This window comes from Vicia villosa, linkage group LG3 (assembly GCF_029867415.1).
Source record: "Vicia villosa cultivar HV-30 ecotype Madison, WI linkage group LG3, Vvil1.0, whole genome shotgun sequence".
NCBI classification, from domain to species: Eukaryota; Viridiplantae; Streptophyta; class Magnoliopsida; order Fabales; family Fabaceae; genus Vicia; species Vicia villosa.
In genome coordinates, this window is record NC_081182.1 from 37,160,460 (window position 1) to 37,183,143 (window position 22,684).

A 22,684-nucleotide genomic window follows, 5' to 3' on the forward strand; every position below is an offset into this window, starting at 1 on the left:
TTATGTGAAATTCTATAATTAATATGGTATATAAGGACATCAAATTCGATAATACTATTACTAGATGTGAGAGAGTGTATTAGGAAGATAGATAGAGATGAGTTAAGTGAATTGACAAGGTTAAATTCCAAATTTAATACCGTATTAGAGTCTATTGATTGAGTCACTAATATCTTACATCTTACCAGTTGATTTTCTAAAAAAATAAATAAATTAAACTTTAAATCTAATAGAAACCTTAGCGCATATAAAAGGAATTAATAGTCGATTTTCTAAAAAGATGTTAGTTAAAATTTAAATCTAATAGAAACCTCAGCTAATATAAAAGGAATTAAGAAAATAATTTAAGGGAGTTGTTCTTTCCATCCTTATTGGTGAACAATCAATCACCTTTGAAAAACTTGAAGATGTCTTTGGAAAAGTACAAAAATTTTAGAATTCTTCATACACACTAAAATACTTTGTAAATAAACTACTCAATTGTTTGAAAAAAACAAATAGAAAGGTGAGTCAGGAAGTTAACTTTTAAAATAACCCTTGAATATATATTTTAAACTTACGATAATGTTTATATTAGTCATAGACCTGTGCTGTCGCCCTGGTGTATTATTTATGGTGTAATATTTTATGAACGATATAAAAAATGTGAAGTAAAGAAATTTGACCAAATTGCATTTATAAAATGGAAATTAACCATCTAAATTTTTTTACTAATAAGATATTAGTAGTATGAAAATTAGATTCTAAGTTAAAATAATGATCCACAAAAAAAAATTAAGTTCTAAGTTAAAATAATGATCTACAATTTTTTTTTTACTAATAAGTAGCATGAAAATTAGGTTCTAAATTAAAATAATTTCACATGTGAACATTTCAAAAAGACATGAAAATCTACTTTGTTCATTCAGAAAAGAAATTATTTATCAGTGGTGAAATTTTTTTATTCAACAAAGAGGATACCCATGCGTCTGCACGGATGAATTTATTTTAATTTTGACATAATAATTATTTTAAATATACATATGAAAAACTCATTCTTATTGCGAAAGTATAATGAAAAATTATGAAATCAAAATATTACAACAAATAATATGATTATACAAAATATAATGATAAACTTGTGACATGGAGAAAGAAAAAAAATTGACATTTGAAAATAAGAATTTTATTTTTAAATAAAGGTAATAATTTGATAGTGACCCGTAAGATAAAAAATTAGTTGTTTGAATGACTATGTAGTATTATTCAATTTGATAAAGGCTCTGTTTGGCATGCCACTTTTTGAGCTTATGTCTTATAGCTTATAGCTTATAAGCTCATATAACAATAAAAGACCTGTTTGGTATCAGTCTTTTCATTACGAGCTTATAGCTTATTTTACTAGCTTATAGCTTATTTTTCAGACGCTATTTCAAATAGCGTTTTAGCTTATAGCTTATCATTTTTTCTTCCATTTTTACCCTTATTATTTTAATTAAAATCCACTTTTACCCTCTATAATTTATTTTAATTTAAAATAAAATAATTATATATTAAATGTGCTTTATGTCATTTTAATTAATCAACTAAATGAACCGCTAATTTTACCAAACACTTCAATCAGCTTATCAGCTATAAGTCATCAGTTATCAGCTATAAGCTATCAGTCATCAGCCATAAGCTATCAGCTATCAGCTAGCTTATCAGTCAACCGCTATTTTTACCAAACAGAGCCAAAATACATTTTTAATGATAATAAATAAAAAAATATTAAATTATTATATTTTAAAATAAAGTAAGAGATAGAATAGGGAAAGGGCGTGGACCTAATGAAGTAAGAGAGAGAATAGAGAAAAGTGAGAATGAATGGTAGAAATTTTGATTGTGTCAAGTGTCCAATACTGATTGAAAAATAAAAAAGCAGTAGGGTGATTTTGTTAGTTACCATTTTATCAAATTTATAGTACAATTTTTTTATAGAAAAAGGACAATAATAAAAATTGGGTCAATCTTCTAAAAAAAAATAGATACTAGATAATAGATTTCATAATTCAACGAAGAGTTTAAATATTAAATTTTGAACTAACCCTTAAAGACACTAAGTTTCTTTTTTTGGCAGTAATTTTATTATAAACACTATGAAAAGGATCTGACTAACAAAACAATTAGTACAATCACTAAATTAAAGCTGCAACTTGACCAAACAAAATTTGTTGAAAGAAATGCCCTGCCGAGAAATGCATCCAAACAACTTAATGAAAAAGTAAAAATATAGTTCAACTACCATTCCATGGTACAAGAGTGCCTCAAGACTTTTTAAGAAGAAAATTTAATGCACTCACCAATTGTTCAACACACGCTTCCTTCTAAGAGAAGATAGTGTCAATAAATTAACCAAACCACTGATCTTTATATTATTATCATCATTTTTTTTAAATATAAGGATGATTTAGTGGCTGATGGAAGAGTTAAAAGAGTGAAGTGATAAAGAGATACAAAATTTAATCTCACCAGTCACCATCTTTAACAGAAAATTTAGTATACTTTATATAATAATAAAATATTACTTCTCGGATTTATTTTCTTCTAGATGGATATTTTTTAACCATTGAATAGGGTTCAACTGTCCTCACCTGAATGTTTATTTTGATATTGTTCATCTAACAATTTTATTTTTTCATGTTAAAAGATACGTGTTGGATGTTGCCCTTATTAAATAATTTTATATGTGAATAATTAATATACAGAAGTTTGAAATAAAAATTATTAAATATTTATCTTGTCGCATACATAGAGAAATATAGTATATTTTTGATAATATTAAAAAAAAATGTTTTAAAATATGAAGATAGTAGAGAGCAATTATAATTTGTAGATGTTATAGTATCTCTAACTTTTAAACAAGTATTTTTGTTTTTCTGAATATCCAATATTATAGTTTGAAATATCTAATTTTTATTTAATGATAATATCATAAGGTGAATTTTTATCTACCAAATTCAAAAAGTTGAATAAAGTTACCTTCAATATAAATGTTTGAAAACAATAAATAATTGTATTATTTTATAATTAATTAAATATGTTAAAATTAATTGAAATCTTGTTATTAGTTAAAGATATACTACCCAACTTTTTATGATGGTAGAAAAATTATCCTCTTTTCATAATTGTTTATAGTATAAAATATTACTTCAATTTATTGAAAATTTGCCATTTGTCATTGCATCTTGATCTATATTAAAATATGTGTACCTTATCGTATTTTGTATTTCCAATTGGTTTACAATTCCATATTAATACATTTTTCATAATACACTCTTTATTATTTATTATTCTTTCTTTTTAATTTTTTTAATTTCTCTTTTCCATACAACTAATGAAGAATAATATTGTAAAGTCAAATATAATTTATCTTTTTCATACAATATTAATTGTATTTTCTTAATTTATGTGAAATATTCAAAACGTATTATAATTAGAGACAATTTTTTCTTATCTTTGTTATTTTATCATAAAACTCATAATATTTACGGTTCATAATTCAATAACAAATTCATTATCAAATATAATTATTCAATCTGAGAAAGTCATAAAATAATTTCTAAAAAATGTAATAATAATAATAATATATAATTTAAAAATATCATAAAATACAATAAAATTTAAAGAAAATTATAAAGTGTTGGATCATGAAAAAATTCGGGGATCATCACATTAGACTTTTAGGAGTAACCACAGAAGTGAGAGACACACCACATATTAACTTAAAACCTTAAGGCATTGGTTTATGGGTCTTCTCACTTATAAAATATTCAACATTAACTTTTTCATCTGATGTGGGACTTATTCTCATACTTGATTTACGAATCTACCCCTCAAGTATGAGTCCATCAATTCTTATGAGTATTCTCCCCCTCAAATGGAAGCTTTTTTTATCCATATTTACTTACACCGCCGTTGGATGGCCTCAACATAATACGCCGCATGAACACCCTTATCAGGAAGACTTTCAATACAAGGATCCTCTTCAAACCGGGCTCTGATACCGCTGTTGGATCATGCAGAGGTCCGAGGATCACCACATCGGGCTTTTAAGAACAACCACACAAGTGAGAGAGACACCACATATTCACCCACTTTGTTGGGAAATAATCAAATAATCAAAATGTTTTCAAGCATAATACTTTTCCAAACCTATACAATTTAAACATACACCCAATAGAACCAACTCCAGAGCATAATAATAATAATAACAGAAAAATAAAATAGCAAGAACGCCACATTTTTAACATGGAAAACTTTCCTCAAAGTGAGAGAATAAAAGCCACGAGACCTAGTCCAGTAAAATCTCCCACTATATAAATAATAGAAATACGAAACTCTTCATAATAACACTAGAGAATAACAATCTTCACTGATAAACAATAATCGTGGGAAAACTTACTCCAAACAACACCTCCACTAATTATGGGTAAACATAAACAACTCTAAGAGAATGTAAAACTACTCGACAAAAATATCAATCAAATTAGCTAAGTGATAGGAATAACATACTAAATTTGTAGCTCAAACTCATAAGGTTTACTACACACCCTTCTATCACTTGTGCCTTTTCCTCATCTCTACAACCCTTGTGCTCTTCTTTGAAACCCTTGTAAGTTGCTTATTTATTGTGTTACTTTAGGGATTAAAAAATTTCTTTAAATAGATGTCAAATGAGTTTGGCCCAAATAAAACAAATCTAATAAAATATATTTTTCTTTTTCTAAATAAACGGCGGGTCTCACTTTACGAGTGAGCCAACCCTACAAATCTCCCCTTCACGACTCAAGTGGGAAGGAGCTTCCCAACCATGTCTGCCTTCTTTATGCAGTTGATCATCTTTGTCGGTGGCAAAGTTTTTGTCATCACATTTGAACCATTATCGTAAGTATGAATCTTTTCAAATGAAAACAATTTTGTCTCCAATGCATATCATATCCAATGATACTGCACCTCAATGTGCTTTGACCTAGAGTGAAACGTCGGGTTCTTACCAAGATGAATTGCACTATGTCTGTCATAGAACATCACAAACTTGTCTTGCGTAACACCTAACTCTTGTAGGAATTTCTTCATCCACAGAAGTTCTTTAGATGTTTTAGTTGCTGCCATATACTCCGTCTCAGTAGTAGATAAAGCAATATACTTTAGTAATCGTGATTGCCAAGACACAGCTCCCCCTACAAAAGTCATCGTATATCCAGAAGTAGATTTTTTTGAAATTTATATCACCAGTTATATCTACATATGTGTAGCCATCTAACACAAGATCACGACTCCCAAAGCATAAGCACACTCTAGAAGTACCTCTAAGATATCTAAAATTCAACTTCACTACTTTCCAATGATCTTTACCAGAATTAGAGAGAAACCAAATAACAAATTCAACAACATGAGTAATTTCTGGTCTTGTACATACCATTTCATGCATCAAACTGCCAACTGCAGATCCATAAAGAACATTCTTCATATCTTCTTTGTCTTCTTCACTTGTAGGACATTGTTCATAATTCAGTTTGAAATGACTAGCAAATGAAGTACTCGTGGGTTTTGAATTGCTCATGTTAAACCTATCTAACACCTTATCAATGTAATTATGTTGAGACAATCACAATTTACTTTTTTTCATGTCACAAGAAATTCTCATGTCAAAGATATGTTGTGCAGGACCCAAGTCCTTCATTGCAAAGGACCTGCTTAACTTTTTCTTCAAGCTTTGAATTTTCTTAGTTTCATGATCAAAAATCAACATATAACAAGAGAATAATAAAATCACCATCACATAATTTTTTCACATACACACAATAATCAAAAGTAGTTTCATCATAACCATTTCTTTGCCATGAAAGAATCAAACTTTTTGTACCATTGTCGCGGAGCTTGTTTAGACCATACAAACTTTTCATCAATCTACAAACTAGCTCATCATTATATTTAACTTCGAAGCCTTTATGTTGTTCCATGTAGATATCTTCCTCCAAATCACCATGAAGGAAATCAGTCTTCACATCAAGATGTTCAACCTCTAAATTCAAGTTAGCTGCTAATCCTAGCACAACTCGAATAAATATTGTCTTCACCACATGTGAGAAACTTTCTTCAAAATCAATACCTTTTCTTTGATTAAAACCTTTCACAACCAATCTTGCTCTGTATGTTGTTTTAGATTTACTATCTTCACACTTCATCTTGCATGACCTTCATTTCCTCTTGTTCTTAGGAAATTTACCAACATAAATATGTGATTCTCATGCAAGGAATTCATTTCCTCTTGCATGGCCTTAAACCAATTTTCTTTATCAACATTTAAAATGGCCTCTTGGTAGTATTTTGGCTCTACATTATCAGTGATAATCACATGCTCATGTGCAGGATATCTTTGAGAAACTTGACGCTCTCGAGTAGATCTTTTCAACTTAGGTTCAACCGGTGGCTCAGATTGAATCTCTTCAACTTGCTCATCATGATAAGGTTCTCGATCATTAATTATATTATCATCATCTACCTGTATATCTCCCCTATCAGCAAAATTTCTACTAAGAGGTTTAGGCATAACATCAATGTAACTTCTACCATCAGATTTTGACTTTTCAGCTTTATCATAATCTTCAATAGTTTGGTCTTCAAGAAATATCACATCACGACTTTTGATAATTTTCTTATTAACTAGATTCCACAATCTATAACCAAAATCTTCATGACCATTTACTATTAAAGGAAATTCTATATTACTTACCAGAAAAATAATGAGTGCATGTTTTTAGAAGAGTACCTTTCACCTGAAGAAAATTTTTCTTTACAAAAATATTGAGACCTTTCTCACACAAGTGACCAAGGCGTGTATGCCATAAATCCCTAAACGTGTCTTCAACTTCATTTACTTCCTCTTTGCATAGGTTTACATGCACCTTGTTAAGAGTTGTGAGACTTTGCTCTTTTGCTACCACTAGTGACCCTTTGGTGTTCTTACATATGCCACCACTACCAAAGTAAGCGTGATAACCTTAAATATCCAAGATTTTTACCGAAATCAACTTTATACGAATATCAAGAACATTTATCAAGTAATCCAATTCCAATTTCAACCCAAACATCTCCCATACTAACAATTTCACAAACTCCCTTATTTTCCATTTTTACTGTTCTAAAATCACCAACAGTATAAGATGAACAAAAATCATGCCTAGGAGTAACATTGTACGGGGCACGTGAATCAATAATCCAAGTTGAATCTTAACTTCCAAGATTTATGGAGTTATCATCATAAATAATGTAGACATCACTATCACGTGCAACTGTTGTCATGCCTTTATATTTTTCTTCTCATTACCTTCATCTTTTTCCCTAGAATATTCTCTTTTGAGAAACCTGTAATTCATTTTTATGTGTCTTACCTTGCCACAATTATAGCATATAATTTATTTTCTATTTCTTAACTTGCGTCGACTCTCAGATTTGTCACGCTTATGCAAATTTCTACTTTTCCTTCCCCCCTTAACTCGGTAACAAGAGCTTCAGAATAATTAGGAGTAACAATCAAACCACATTATTTTCTTCTAACTTCTTCGTTAAGCATGCTATCTTTAACCGTTGACAATACCAATTTTCCATTCGGAGCTAAATTAGTAAGTGTCACAACAAGAACTTCCTAGTTATCAGACAAGGAACTAAGCAATAATAAGGCTTACAATTTATCATCCAACTTAATATAATTAGCGGCCAACTGATTCACAATATTCTGAAACACACTCATATGCTCTGCCATTGAGTCACTGTCTTTGTATTTAATATTAACCAACAACCTGTCAAACTTGTTTTTTTTGCATGTTCATACACTCATACAAATCTTTTAATTTATTCCACATTTTCTGCGCATCAGTTTTATCTTCAACATGTGGTTATACACTCAAGTCCAACCATTGTCTCATTATATCAATTGTCTTCCAATTCCATTTTCTGATTTTAGCAACTGTCTTCCAATTTATCTTCTTCTTTTTGGCATCAGGCTTATCACTCTGTTTACCTTTCCCCCCTCAATAGGATCATACAAATCTTTGTCGTATAACATATCTTCAGTGAGAGTCTTCCAGATTGTATATTTAATATAGTTCTCGATTTAAAATGTATAGACAAGCCAACTTGAATTCTCGATACCACTTTGGACCATGAAGAGGTCCAGGGAACAATGGTGTTCAAAACCAAACCAACCCAATAGAAAACCGCAAACCAAACCAAACCAAACCGAAACCGCAAAAAACCGCATTTGGTTCGGATTAGTTTGGGTCATCTTTTAACAAAACCGCACGGTTTGGTTCGGTTTGTATTTTGTAAGCCGAACCAAACCGAATCAAACCGCATTATATTACAACCTAAATTTTACTTAATTCACATTCAACCCAAACTTAAATCTATTATACCTTAGCCTTATGATTACCAACAATTTTCTCATTCTTACACATATAATTTCAGTCCCGATCTTCTCAAATCTCTAATAACATTATCGCACATTCTTTGCCACATACATCTTCTTTCTTCTTCTATAATCTCTACTCTCTTATATTCTTTCTTTTAACCTTCTAATTTTTATGTAAATGTTCCATATTCCAGTTTCGTTTTTATCGCACATCTTCTTCTATACTTTCTCAACACTTTTTTTCTTTTCACCTTCACTAATCTCTTGTCTATTATATTTTTTTGTTTCATTATAATAATTTTTATATTGTTTTATGGAGTGAGAATCCTCTCCATTTGTTCTCTCCATTTTTCCTCTCCATTACTATAGTTTTAAGGACATTTGTATTATATAAAAAATAAATTGATATATTAATTGTCACATTATTACATTTATATTCTTAAAACTTTGGTAATGTACAAAATGGAGAAGGAAGAAAATGGAGAGGATATTGACTCTGTTTTATGCTATTATTATTTGTTTAACATTCCACTTTTGTCTAATTTAATTTTTACATCTTAAATGAAAAATTGTTGTCTAAGTATGACGAGTTTTTTTGTTATTTGATAGTGTATGAATGTCTAAATACAAAATTATGTTGTCATCTATATGTGTATGCATGGCTCAATAAAATATTTATAAAAAACCGAACAAACCGAACCGAACCAAACCGCATTAGTTTGGTTTGGTTTGGTTCGGATTTTTTTTTTAAAACCAACCGAGCCAAACCAAACCGCACGATTTTTTCTCTTGCGGTTCGGATGATTTTTTCCGTCAAAACCGCCCAAACCGCACCGCGAACACCCCTAGGGAACATCACATCATGCTTTTAGGAGCAACTACACAAGTGAGAGAGACACCAATTAACACTACTACAAATAATATATTTCATGACGAAGCTTTCACCACAGAAAAAAATCGAGGAATTATGCAAAGGCGCGCCGTATTTTTTTTTTATAAAAATAAAAACAACATATTCCCCGATTTTTAATAAAAACGTGGGGAAAAACAAATGAGAACACACTTTGAATTCCAGCTATTGTAGTTTATATTTTTATTTGCTTATAAGTAAATACTAAATCATCTATCACTTCGGTTTCCTTAAAAACCGAGGGATAACATAATCAGATTTTACTATAAAAGCACTAATTAAACATATTTTACTGTAATCCTAACTTATATGTTGCCGCCTGTTAGGAGTAAATTAATGGTAAATTCATGTGTTAAAATAAGTGATTTCTTCTCTAAACTAATACAAATTGTGATGAATCCATAGGTTTTTATGAAGAATTGAACTGAAAAGGTTCAGTTCATGTGTAAAGCAAATCGAATCACTTGTGGGTGTTATTGTTGCAGGTTTAGAGCTGAATTGAAGCTTAAGAAGAACATGAAGAGGAAAGAAAACTGGAAGTCTCAAAGGCAAAGCAGAAAAAGATGGAATTTGCAAAGGGCGCGCCGCGGGAGTTCTAGCCAGCGCCGCGCCAAAGTCTCTGTTTGTGAGCGCGCCGCGCCAATCCGATGCCGCGCCGCGGCCTCGGCGTTAAAAGCCCAAAACTTCTATTTAAAAGCCCTAGCTTCCAAGAGAAAAACAACTTGGTAGAGATCTTTTGTGAGCGAAATTCAGAGAGCAATCCTAATCCAGAACAGCAAACAACATCCGACGGAGAATTCAACATCAATTGAAGATATTCCCTTGATGAAGATGAATCCATCCATGAAACCTTGTGTGTTCTTCATGTCTATGGAGAGCTAAATCCCACTTGTTGAGTCTAAGGTAGTAGTTAACCTATGAATATACAATACCATTGATTAATTCCTGTGAACAATTATTTGAATTCATTATCAATAAGAAACCTTGCTTTTATTCTTACATTATCGTTGAATCTTTGATCGAAAGAAAGGATTTAACTTTTGCCCTAGGTTACTATATTGATTCAATTGCAATTTGCAGAGATGGAATTGTAATTGGGTTTTCATAATTATCATTCTTAATTACTATTATCGTTATTGTGATTTGGAGAGATCGAATCTCATACCGGTAAAAGTTATCTAATTTGATTTGCAGACATGGAATCTTATTTGAGGATAAGTGAAGATAATGATTCAAAGGATTGTTCTATTGTGATTTAATTGATAATTGTATAGGATTAGGTTGATGAACCCTAAAGACTCAACATCTTTCTTTATTTGTTAACACAAAGTCCTTTACTCGCTTTTATTTTATTATTTGCTTTTGATATTATTATTAGTATAAAACAAACCAAACCAAATTTCTTAACTCAAAATAAACAACTATAGAACGGCAGTGATATTAACCAATCCCTGTGGATACGATATATTACAGAAAATATTTACCCACAAATACTTTCAACAAATTGGCGCCGTTGCCGGGGATTGGTGTCAATATTGCACGCATTGCAATAGTTCTTATTTTGAGTTTTAAGTTTTATTTTCTCTATTTGGTTGTTTCACGTGTTTGCTAGTTTTTTCAGAAGATTGTGTATGCGCAGCAAAGTTTCTAGCGATCAACTTCTTTTTGATCCCGAGATCGAAAGGACTGCTAGGAGGCTAAATAGCAAAGCACGAAGAAGAGCAAACATAGCAAAAGCAAGAGACAACGCAACCGCGACATCGTCACAACAACTGGAAACCATTGACGAATCGCAAGAAGGATTCTTCTTTCACGAACTATTCACGGAGAAAGAACCGGAAGTTTTTACACAACCTACTATTGTCAACATGGCTGCTAATGGTCCATGTGCTAATAGTCCAAGACTCAATCCTCAGTTCGCTAGAACTGCCGCCAACGGGCGACCGACAGAACTAAAGACCGGTATCATACAATTGATTTGTGCAAGTCCTTTCGCCGGATTGGACCATGAAGACCCGTACACGCATCTTACTCGATTCTATGAGTTAGCAGGTACTACGGGTGTCGCTCAAGCTGATGAGGAAGCATTATTCAAGAGGTTGTTCCCACACTCTTTGTTATCTAAGGCAAAAGATTGGTATCTGGATCAACCCGAAGCAGTGATGACTAATTGGAACACATTGGAAGAAAAATTTCTGGAAAGGTTTTACTCTCAAAACCGATTCTTTGAAGCAAAAACAGCAATAGCAGTATTTTCTCAAGGTAGTAATGAATCTTTAAATGAAGCATGGGAAAGGTATAAAGCTATGTTGAGAAAGTGCAAAGGACACGGCTTTACAGACGTCGATCAAATCCATATGTTCCGTAACGGTCTCACAGCCACAAACAAGACACTTTTGGACGCCACAGCTGGTGGCTCTCTCATGTCCAAAACACCTGAAGAAGCTACTCAGATAATAGAGCGAATGGCTCTAAATGATCGTCAAGGCAATCATGATCGAACAGTAAGAGATAAGAAACCCGGAATGTTAGAGTTGAACAACAGTGATGCTCTACTTGCTCAGAACAAATTGCTAACTTCACAAGTGGAACTTTTGACACAACAAATGTCTAAATTACCACAACAGATCAAGGAGCTGAACGGGGTATCTAATTCATATCAAGTTGCTAGGTGCGAATTGTGCAAGGGAGATCATCAAACAGGATTCTGTCCACCAGTGCAAGAAGAAGAAGTGAATTACATGAATAATAACCAAGGACAAAGGCAGAATCAATATCAGAATCAGCCATACCAACAAGGTTATCCACCAAGATACAACAACCAAGGGTACCAACAAAGACCACCGAATCAAGGGTATCAACAACAAGCATTCCAACCATACACTCAACCACCACCACAACAGCAAGGAGGACAATCCAAGTTGGAGGAGACAGTGAATCAGTTCATTCAAACATCAGTGATAAATCAAAAGAATCAAGAAGTAGCTATAAAGAGTTTAGAGACTCAAGTGGGCCAACTTGCTAAGCAGATTGCAACTAATCAATCAAATGCAACTTTCTCGGCCAACACTCAAGAGAACCCAAGGGAACATTGCAAAGCAGTGGTAACAAGGTCTGGACAAAAAGGTGGCAAGGATGAGACGGAAACTAATGAGGTCGAAGACGATAAAGAAAAGGAAGATGAAAAACATGATGGAGAAGATGAAGAATACGAAATTATTAACAAGGGGGCTGAAGAGGAAGATATGAGTAGAGAAGTCAAGAAGGAGAAATTAAAAAGAAGGAGTGCTAAAGATAAGATGGCGAACAACACGATTCCAAGTCAACATCTGCCATATCCTCATGCTCCTTCAAAGAAAGACAACGCTAGACAATATGCCAGGTTTATGGAAATTTTTAAGCAGCTACAAATTAATATTCCATTCTCTGAAGCTATTGCCCAAATGCCAAAATACGCGAAATTTATGAAAGATATCTTGACAAAGAAGAAAAGACCGGAAGAAGAAGAGGTTGTTATACTTGATGCACAATGTAGTGCTATCATATCACGCCTCCCTCAAAAGGCGAGAGACCCTGGAAGAGTTACTTTACCGGTCACAATAGGAAATCAAAATATTGGGAATGGATTGATTGATCTCGGATCAAGCATAAATTTAATTCCTTTATCAATAGTAAAGCGGCTGGGAAATATTGAGATGAAAGCAACAAGAATGACTTTGCAACTAGCAGACAAGTCTACCACTCTCCCATATGGAATTGCACAAGACATGTTAGTAAAAGTTGACAAATTTTTGTTTCCGGTAGATTTTGTGGTGATTGATATGGAAGAAGATAAAGATTCACCTATCATTCTTGGAAGACCATTCATGAAAACAGCCCGGATGATGATTGACATCGACGACGGTATAATGAAGCTAAGAGTCCAAGATGAAGAGGTATGTTTTAACCTTTTTGATGCTATGAAACAACCCAAAGACAAGAATGATTGTTTTCGCATGGATGTAACTGAAGCAAGTGTCGAAGGAGTGGCGAGCCAAATTCATCTCTCTAACCCTTTAGAGAGGTCTCTTGTTGATTCAGTTAATGTACTCACTCAAGAAGAAGAAAAAGAAATTGAGTTGTTTCTAAAAGAATTAGAGAAAGGTGGCAACATATCCAACAAAGAAGACAAAGTGGAGGATTTGGAGCTAAAAAAAGAAGTCAAAGAATCAAAGCTAGAATTAAAATTGCTCCCAACTCATTTGAAATATGTATTTTTAGATGAAGAGGGAAGTAAGCCGGTCATTATTAGCTCAAAGTTAAATGTTACAGAAGAGGCAAGACTTATACAAATCCTTCAAAAGAATAAAGCAGCAATCGGATGGGTATTGGCAGATTTGAAAGGTATCAGCCCTGCATATTGCATGCACAAGATTATGTTAGAAGAAGACTTCAAACCAGTGGCCCAACCACAAAGAAGGCTAAATCCAACAATGAAAGAGATAGTAAGGAAAGAGGTGATCAAACTCCTAGAAGCAGGAATGATTTACCCAATTTCTGATAGTGCATGGGTAAGTCCAGTGCAAGTTGTTCCAAAGAAGGGAGGCATGACGGTAATCCGGAATGACAAGAATGAACTCATACCAACTAGAACTGTGACCGGGTGGCGCATGTGCATAGATTACCGGAGACTCAACAAAGCAACGAGAAAAGACCACTTTCCATTACCATTCATGGATCAAATGCTTGAGAGATTATCGGGGCAGAATTACTATTGCTTTCTGGGTGGATATTCCGGATACAATCAAATCGTAGTCAACCCAGAGGATCATGAGAAGACAGCATTTACATGTCCATTTGGAATCTTTGCATATAGGAGGATGCCATTTGGACTATGCAATGCCCCAGCAACCTTTCAACGATGCATGCAAGCCATATTTTCGGACCTTATTGAAAAGAGTATTGAGGTATTCATGGATGACTTTTCAGTGTTCGGAAAGACGTTTGATACATGCTTGAACAATCTGGACGTGGCACTTGAAAGGTGTATTGAGACCAATTTGATACTTAATTGGGAGAAGTGTCATTTTATGGTAACAGAAGGAATTGTACTCGGACACAAAGTATCTTCAAGAGGACTTGAAGTAGACCAAGCCAAGGTGGAGGTAATTTCAAAGCTACCACCTCCAATAAATGTCAAAGGCGTACGAAGCTTTTTAGGTCATGCAGGATTTTACAGAAGGTTTGTTAAAGATTTTTCCAAGATTGCCAAGCCTTTGAGTAATTTACTCAATCAAGGTACGTGTTTTAATTTTGATGAATCTTGTGTTAAAGCCTTCAATGACCTGAAAGAACGGCTAGCTACCGCACCTGTGATAGTAGCACCAGATTGGAACAACCATTTTGAACTAATGTGTGATGCTAGCGACTATGCCATAGGTGGGGTGTTAGGCCAACGGAAAGGAAAAGTTTTTCATGTCATACACTATGCAAGCAAGGTATTAAATGACGCTCAAGTCAATTATGCTACCACAGAAAAAGAATTTTTAGCTATAGTGTATGCTCTTGAAAAATTCAGATCCTATCTCATTGGGTCAAAAGTGGTGATTTATACTGACCATGCAGCAATAAAATATTTGCTTACCAAACCGGATTCGAAGCAAAGACTCATTCGTTGGGTCCTTCTTTTACAAGAATTTGACATAGAAATCCGGGATAAAAAAGGGTCAGAAAATGTAGTAGCAGATCATTTATCCCGGTTGGTCAATGTAAATGTCACCAACCAAGAAGCTGAAATAAATGAGACATTCCCGGATGAATAACTTTTTGAAATACAAACAAGACCTTGGTTCGCCGACTTAGCGAATCATAAAGCAACCGGTATGATACCGGAGGACTTTGACTGGAACAAAAAGAAAAAGTTGTTAGCAGATGCAAAGTACTATGTGTGGGACGATCCATACTTGTTCAAGATAGGTAAGGATGGAATTCTAAGAAGATGTGTGACCGAAGAAGAAGCCCAACAAATCTTGTGGCATTGTCATAATTCACCAAGTGGTGGTCATTTTAATGGATGGAGGACGGCAACAAAGGTCCTCCAATCCGGATTTTTCTGGCCAACAATTTTCAAAGACGCCCATCACCATGCAAAGAGTTGTGACAAATGTCAAAGAGTTGGTGGGATAAGTAAACGGGATGAGATGCCACTTCAAACCATCATTGAAGTAGAAGTTTTTGATTGTTGGGGGATCGATTTTATGGGACCATTTCTTCCTTCTTTTACTAACGAATATATTTTAGTTGCAGTGGATTATGTTTCCAAGTGGGTTGAAGCCATCGCTACACCAAAGGCGGATGCCAAAACGGTGCTAAAATTTTTAAACCGTAACATATTCACACGTTTTGGCATGCCTAGAGTGATCATAAGCGATGGTGGATCTCATTTTGTCAATGAACAGGTGGCAAAGGTGTTGGACAAATATCATATCAACCACAAGATAGCGTCACCTTATCATCCCCAAACCAACGGGCAAGCAGAAATTTCAAACCGGGCAATCAAGAATATTCTCGAGAAGACGGTGTCAGAGTCCCGTAAAGACTGGTCGGTAAGGATAGACGATGCCTTGTGGGCATATAGGACAGCATACAAAGCACCAACTGGTGCATCACCTTTTCAAATGGTTTATGGTAAGGCATGTCATTTACCGGTGGAGGTGGAGCACAAAGCACTATGGGCCTTACGTTTCTTCAATAGAGATGATAGTTTGGCGTATAAGAAGAGGAAGAATCAACTACATGAAATTATTTTCTTCTGTGAGAGTGTGATCCTTTGCTAACCATTCTTTGAGCCTGAGGTCAAGGTAAGCATCATAATATGCACCAAGGAAAATACCTGGTGAGTTTTGATCTCAATAAAAAGTTTTGTTTTAGACCATCAACCATAAAATTTGGTGATGTGTTTTCTCTTTGACCTTTGTAGAAAGTAGGGGAGCATTCATATAATCTGAATACAGGTTGATCTCCAAGTTGGGGAGAGTCACATTCAAAAGAAGAGTAAGTACTTATGGTAATCGGTGAAAGATAAAAGAAGTCGTAGCTTGAAAAAAAAAAAAAAGAAGAGTTTATGGAAAAAGAACAACGTTTGAATATAGAGAAAAAGAAATAAGTTATGAATTGGATGCTTCCCTATATTAGGAACAACCCTTGATTATCTTCTTTTCTTTGAATCTAAACCACATTACAACCATAGAAAGACCTTTTGATTCTCAGATTCCAAAAGACTTGATGCGAGCAATTTGGTGAACGTATGATATGGATCTTTGTTGATTTAATTGTTTGGATGAGTGTTTAACCCCTCTTTTAGTCATCATACTTTTTGATGAGAGTGATTAGTGCTGATTCAATTACAATTGTGTAGTGTTTTGAACTTCTGGAGGTAATTTGCTTTCAAAGTTTGTTTCATGTGTATATTCTGAGTTTGCAGGTAGAAGAGGAGTATTTGACTTAGTTACTGTATTGAACCACTTGAGAAAAACTTTTTGAAAAAAACCTGTTGCATGATTGTCGGTAAACTTTGCTGGAGGTAAGTAATTTTGTTTAGGGACAAACAAAGCTCTAAGTTGGGGAGAGTTTGTTAGGAGTAAGTTAATGGTAAATTCATGTGTTAAAATAAGTGATTTCTTCTCTAAACTAATACAAATTGTGATGAATCCATAGGTTTTTATGAAGAATTGAACTGAAAAGGTTCAGTTCATGTGTAAAGCAAATCGAATCACTTGTGGGTGTTATTGTTGCAGGTTTAGAGCTGAATTGAAGCTTAAGAAGAACATGAAGAGGAAAGAAAGCTGGAAGTCTCAAAGGCAAAGCAGAAAAAGATGGAATTTGCAAAGGGCGCGCCGCGGGAGTTCTAGCCAGCGCCGCGCCAAAGTCTCTGTTTGTGAGCGCGCCGCGCCAATCCGATGCCGCGCCGCGGCCTCGGCGTTAAAAGCCCAAAACTTCTATTTAAAAGCCCTAGCTTCCAAGAGAAAAACAACTTGGTAGAGATCTTTTGTGAGCGAAATTCAGAGAGCAATCCTAATCCAGAACAGCAAACAACATCCGACGGAGAATTCAACATCAATTGAAGATATTCCCTTGATGAAGATGAATCCATCCATGAAACCTTGTGTGTTCTTCATGTCTATGGAGAGCTAAATCCCTCTTGTTGAGTCTAAGGTAGTAGTTAACCTATGAATATACAATACCATTGATTAATTCCTGTGAACAATTATTTGAATTCATTATCAATAAGAAACCTTGCTTTTATTCTTACATTATCGTTGAATCTTTGATCGAAAGAAAGGATTTAACTTTTGCCCTAGGTTACTATATTGATTCAATTGCAATTTGCAGAGATGGAATTGTAATTGGGTTTTCATAATTATCATTCTTAATTACTATTATCGTTATTGTGATTTGGAGAGATCGAATCTCATACCGGTAAAAGTTATCTAATTTGATTTGCAGACATGGAATCTTATTTGAGGATAAGTGAAGATAATGATTCAAAGGATTGTTCTATTGTGATTTAATTGATAATTGTATAGGATTAGGTTGATGAACCCTAAAGACTCAACATCTTTCTTTATTTGTTAACACAAAGTCCTTTACTCGCTTTTATTTTATTATTTGCTTTTGATATTATTATTAGTATAAAACAAACCAAACCAAATTTCTTAACTCAAAATAAACAACTATAGAACGGCAGTGATATTAACCAATCCCTGTGGATACGATATATTACAGAAAATATTTACCCACAAATACTTTCAACACCGCCCCGAACTAGTACGCATCAATCTTTGGGATGAGTTGTAAGATAGAAAAAATCTTCAATGTTCTTCTATCCTTGAACAAAACATTTTTCTGTCCTTGCAATCTATCTCACATGATGTTGTGATGTTGTATTTTTAGAACAACTCTCTATTAAAGAATGTTGGAAAAGTTCCCTATGATAGATTGCAAGTGCAGAAAATTATTCATGCTTTCAGGTTAAACAAGAAGGTTGTTCAACCTTTGAAAAAATATATGCAACAAAATCTAGAATTGCAGCGATGATGATGAATCTAGACTTTTTTTTAATATTTTGTGTAAACAATGTAATATTTTAAAAAAGTAGATATTATTCACCTCAGTTTTATTCTAAAATCGAGGGACTTATACTTATTTTATTTTTCTATTTAAAATAGAAAATATGTTTTCCCTCAGTTTTTTAACAACCGAGGGAATATGTTACACAGCTACAACAACGAATCTCTACCCTACATTCTTAAAGGAGCAACACTCAAGATATTGCCAAGACAATCCATAACAAACTATCTACATCCACCAATATATATCTTTTTTGTGAAAGCATTTGCCTTGATAGCATTTGCTTAAGATAATGAAATTTTTGGAACTTAAAAAAGTTTGGAAATATTCTCAATGATGGATTGCAAGTGCATAAAAAACATTTCCAATGTTTGGAACTGATATTTCCTTACTTGGAGCAGGTAGCGCTGTAAATTTGATTGCATGCAGTCCATATAACTTTAAAATAATAAGCACAAAATGTATCCAACAAGATCTGGATTAGAGTAAAGATGTGTTATTCTCCAAGAGCAACAACTACTATGATAACACTTCATTTGTTGTAACAGTGTAATTTAATATTATGTCTAAACAACGTAATGTAAAAAAAAAAAAAGCTTATACATTTTTTACCTTAGTTTTTGTCAGAAATCGAGAGTATTATTTTGGCGTGATAATTTAGAATATTAATCACCATTCTTAAAGAAATATGTGTCGTCCATTTCATGAATATCAACGCTCAAGACATTTTTATTATTGATCTGTGTGAAGCCTAACAGACATCTATTGTAAAAATATTTTGAATATCAATAATTGTTAATGAAACATATAACATGAAAATTTTGAAGCGTAAAAAATTCGGTAAAATTCTCTACGATGGATTGCAAGAGAAGAAAATAAATTGTGTTTGAGGTTTGTATTCTTCAATAATCAATTTTTTTAACGGTGTTCTTCAATAATCATATATTCATTCATTTAACTAACATTTTTCTTGTTTTACATCATAAACAAATAAATGCGAAAGAGATCTGAAATATATTGCATCCAACATTTTATCTTCCCCGACATTTTAATGAAATGAAGATCCAACATCTGATCTTCACAAACAGTGATGACAATGAATCAGATTCAATTTTTTTATTTATATTTACATAAATTATGTAAACAATGTAATATTATAGGTAAACAATTAATTTATAAATATTATATAGTTTGTGACGAATTAAAAAATATCAATCATACTCCTCAATATTATTGATAAATCAAGAGGTTTGATGCACTTGTTTTGAAAATAGTAAAAGTGCAGAAGCTTGGGTTCGAACTCATGCGCATAAGCATTTTCTCCTTGGTGTTTTAAAAATCGAGAGGTAAAGTTAATACTTGTCATGGCGCCCTTTCTCCGCTTCTTTAACCGAGGTTAAATGTATTTCGCGTCTGGGTGAAATGTTTTCTTTTTAGGAGTGTATTAACCCAAAACCTTAAGACATTGGTTAAATGAAGCTTATCACTTTTAAAGTGTTCAATATTTACTTTTCCATATGATGTAAGACCCATACTCACACTTGATATACCAACACACTAACTTTGTGGAAAAGTCCAAAATACCCTTATTTGATTTTTTGCCACCACATTAAAATTGTGGTTTTTTGGTCTTTGTACCATAAAGTTCTTAATTTTATTATTAAAATAATACAACTCTTATATTTTATCAAACTTATCAAATCTCTCTCTATTCTTTTTTTTTTCTCTTTCATCACTTTCTCACTTCTTTCTTCCAAAAAAAAAAACTATCAATCTATAATATAAGAAAATTAATGGTTGTGGAATATTCCAAAATACCCTTATTTGATATTTTTGTCACCAATTTAAAATTGTGGTGTATAGGTTTTTGTACCACAAAGTTCTTAATTTTATTATTAAAATAATACAACTCTTATATTTTATCAAACTTATCAAATCTCTCTCTATTCTCTATTTTTTTTCTCTTTCATCACTTTATCAAATATCTATTATTTACGAAAAAATGGTATTTACGACCCAAATATTTTTTATTTAAAAATGGTATACGGGAAAAAATTTATTATTGATCTATATATTTTTATATATGAAATTTACTATTAATCCAAATATTTTTGTAAATGATACCTAAACAAAAATGAAGTCTGTATAAGAGAAAAAATTCATTATTGATTTATATATTATTATATACGAGAAATGGTATTTATGATTAAATATTTTTAATCCAAAAATGATATACGGGAAAAAATCTATTATTGATCTAAATATTTTTATATATGAAATAATCAATTATTTATCTATTTTTTTTTTCTGTTTTAACATTTTTATTTAAAATAAATGATGTATTCAAATTCGCGTAACCGAACAGAACCCGTGCGTATGCACGGGTTTGTTACTAGTTTTCTTACAAAGTAGCTATATTCCTGGAAAAGCATTAAAAAAAAAGTATAACTTTTGATTTTCGGCGGGTTCTAGTCCGTTCATTATTTTCAAACTTTCACACAAGGCATCAAGACATCTATATATAACACTCAACCCAAACCCTAATATTTCTCCTTCCCTCTTCTCATCCTAAATCTATCTATAACTAAGATAGCGAAGAATTAATTCCAAGTATGAACAATAAAATAATTTAATTAATTAGTATATATAAATCCTTCCTTTCCTCCATATATATTAATAATTCAGGTTGATCAAGATGAATAATAGGAGAGAATCATGGGAAGAAGAGGGAAAAGAAGATGAGAATTTGTTTCCAGTGTATTCTGAAAGATCACAGCAAGATATGTCAGCCATAGTTTCTGCACTTACACAAGTCATGGGAGGGAACAACAACAATGAACTTCAAGAAGCTTCTTCAGTCCATAATATTAATGAACAATCTCAACAACCACAACAAGATCAAGGTGAGTTCCTTATAAACACTCCTCGACGATTAATCGCGTATTTATTATCGTTCTAGTGCTAAATACAAACTAGGGGTTAATAGTAGTTTACCCCTGTAATATGAGCGTGTTTCGGTTTACCCCACCGTTGTCAAAGGTAGGTTTTGGCAACGGTTTTTTTGAAAAAACCGTTGCCAAAAGGTAGGTAGTGGGGAAAAGCAAAATTCGCTAACATTACAGGGGTGAACTACTATTAACCCTATAAACTATATTGTTCTATTTGATAAGGTGTAGGGTTTCAAAGGCTGAAAACTAACATAATATTCATCTATGAAAAATGTGTATATATATTGATGTATATGTTTGTATGTGGTATTGATATGAAGGGAGTGAAAGAAAGAGACACTATAGAGGAGTGAGGCAGAGGCCATGGGGAAAATGGGCAGCAGAGATTCGCGATCCGAAGAAGGCGGCAAGAGTATGGCTTGGAACGTTTGAAACTGCTGAGGCTGCCGCTGTTGCCTATGACGAAGCTGCACTTAGATTCAAAGGAAGCAAAGCTAAGCTCAATTTTCCTGAAAGAGTTCAAAGTTCAGCAGAATTTGGATTTCATCATTTTATGTCATCCACAAATAACCAACAACAGTCTAACTCAGTTCCTCTTGCACACTTTTCTCATGAAGCATATTCAAATCCTTATCAATATGCTGCTGCACAAGCACAACTTCAAGGTGGTGGTGGTGGTGGCAGTAGCAACTTCAATCAAGATATGTTTGGTTATTATGGTAGAGACATGTTTGCTTCTAATCCTCAGCACTTATCAGCTGCATCTTTGTCTTCATCTTCATCCTCATCTTCTGAATTATCTCAGCAGCAACAAGAGTTTCTGAGATTGTCGATGCAGTTCGGAGGTTCTTCTTCTGGTTCTCAGCCTCCAAGGAATTGGAGGGATGACATGGATGGGACACACTAAAGAGGATACATGTTTTTCATTGCTTGTTTGTCAAATTGTCACTGACATTTCATGATTTTATTGAGTTTGGTTTTCTAAGGCTGATTATACTTTTGGTTTTTTGAGTTTTATGTATTATTTATCTTGTTGAAGAAATGTTTGTTTTAACTTTAAGCATATTGGCTGGTTTCATACCACTTTTTACATTCATTTCATATCTATCTATCTATCCATTTCCTGAGAGAATACGAATTCGAATGAGATTATAATGGATATTAAATAACAGTATTGACTTGGCAGAGTAAACCAATCACCTTAAAAGGAACAGAAGCAGGTTTGAACATATTTATGAACGTGAGGTTTGTAAGATGGCAAAAACGCGTTGTAGTGTTGGTTTT

General features: G+C 33.1%; 1 protein-coding gene across 1 annotated transcript; it reads left to right on the plus strand.

Annotated features, from left to right (window-relative positions):
• Positions 1-21,019: 21,019 nt before the first annotated feature.
• LOC131655422 (ethylene-responsive transcription factor ERF114) lies at positions 21,020-22,476 on the plus strand. Its single transcript, XM_058925310.1, has 2 exons — positions 21,020-21,355; positions 21,721-22,476. The coding sequence occupies exons 1-2, from the start codon at positions 21,148-21,150 to the stop codon at positions 22,305-22,307; spliced, it is 795 nt and encodes a 264-aa protein (XP_058781293.1). The 5' UTR covers positions 21,020-21,147; the 3' UTR covers positions 22,308-22,476.
• Positions 22,477-22,684: the final 208 nt, after the last annotated feature.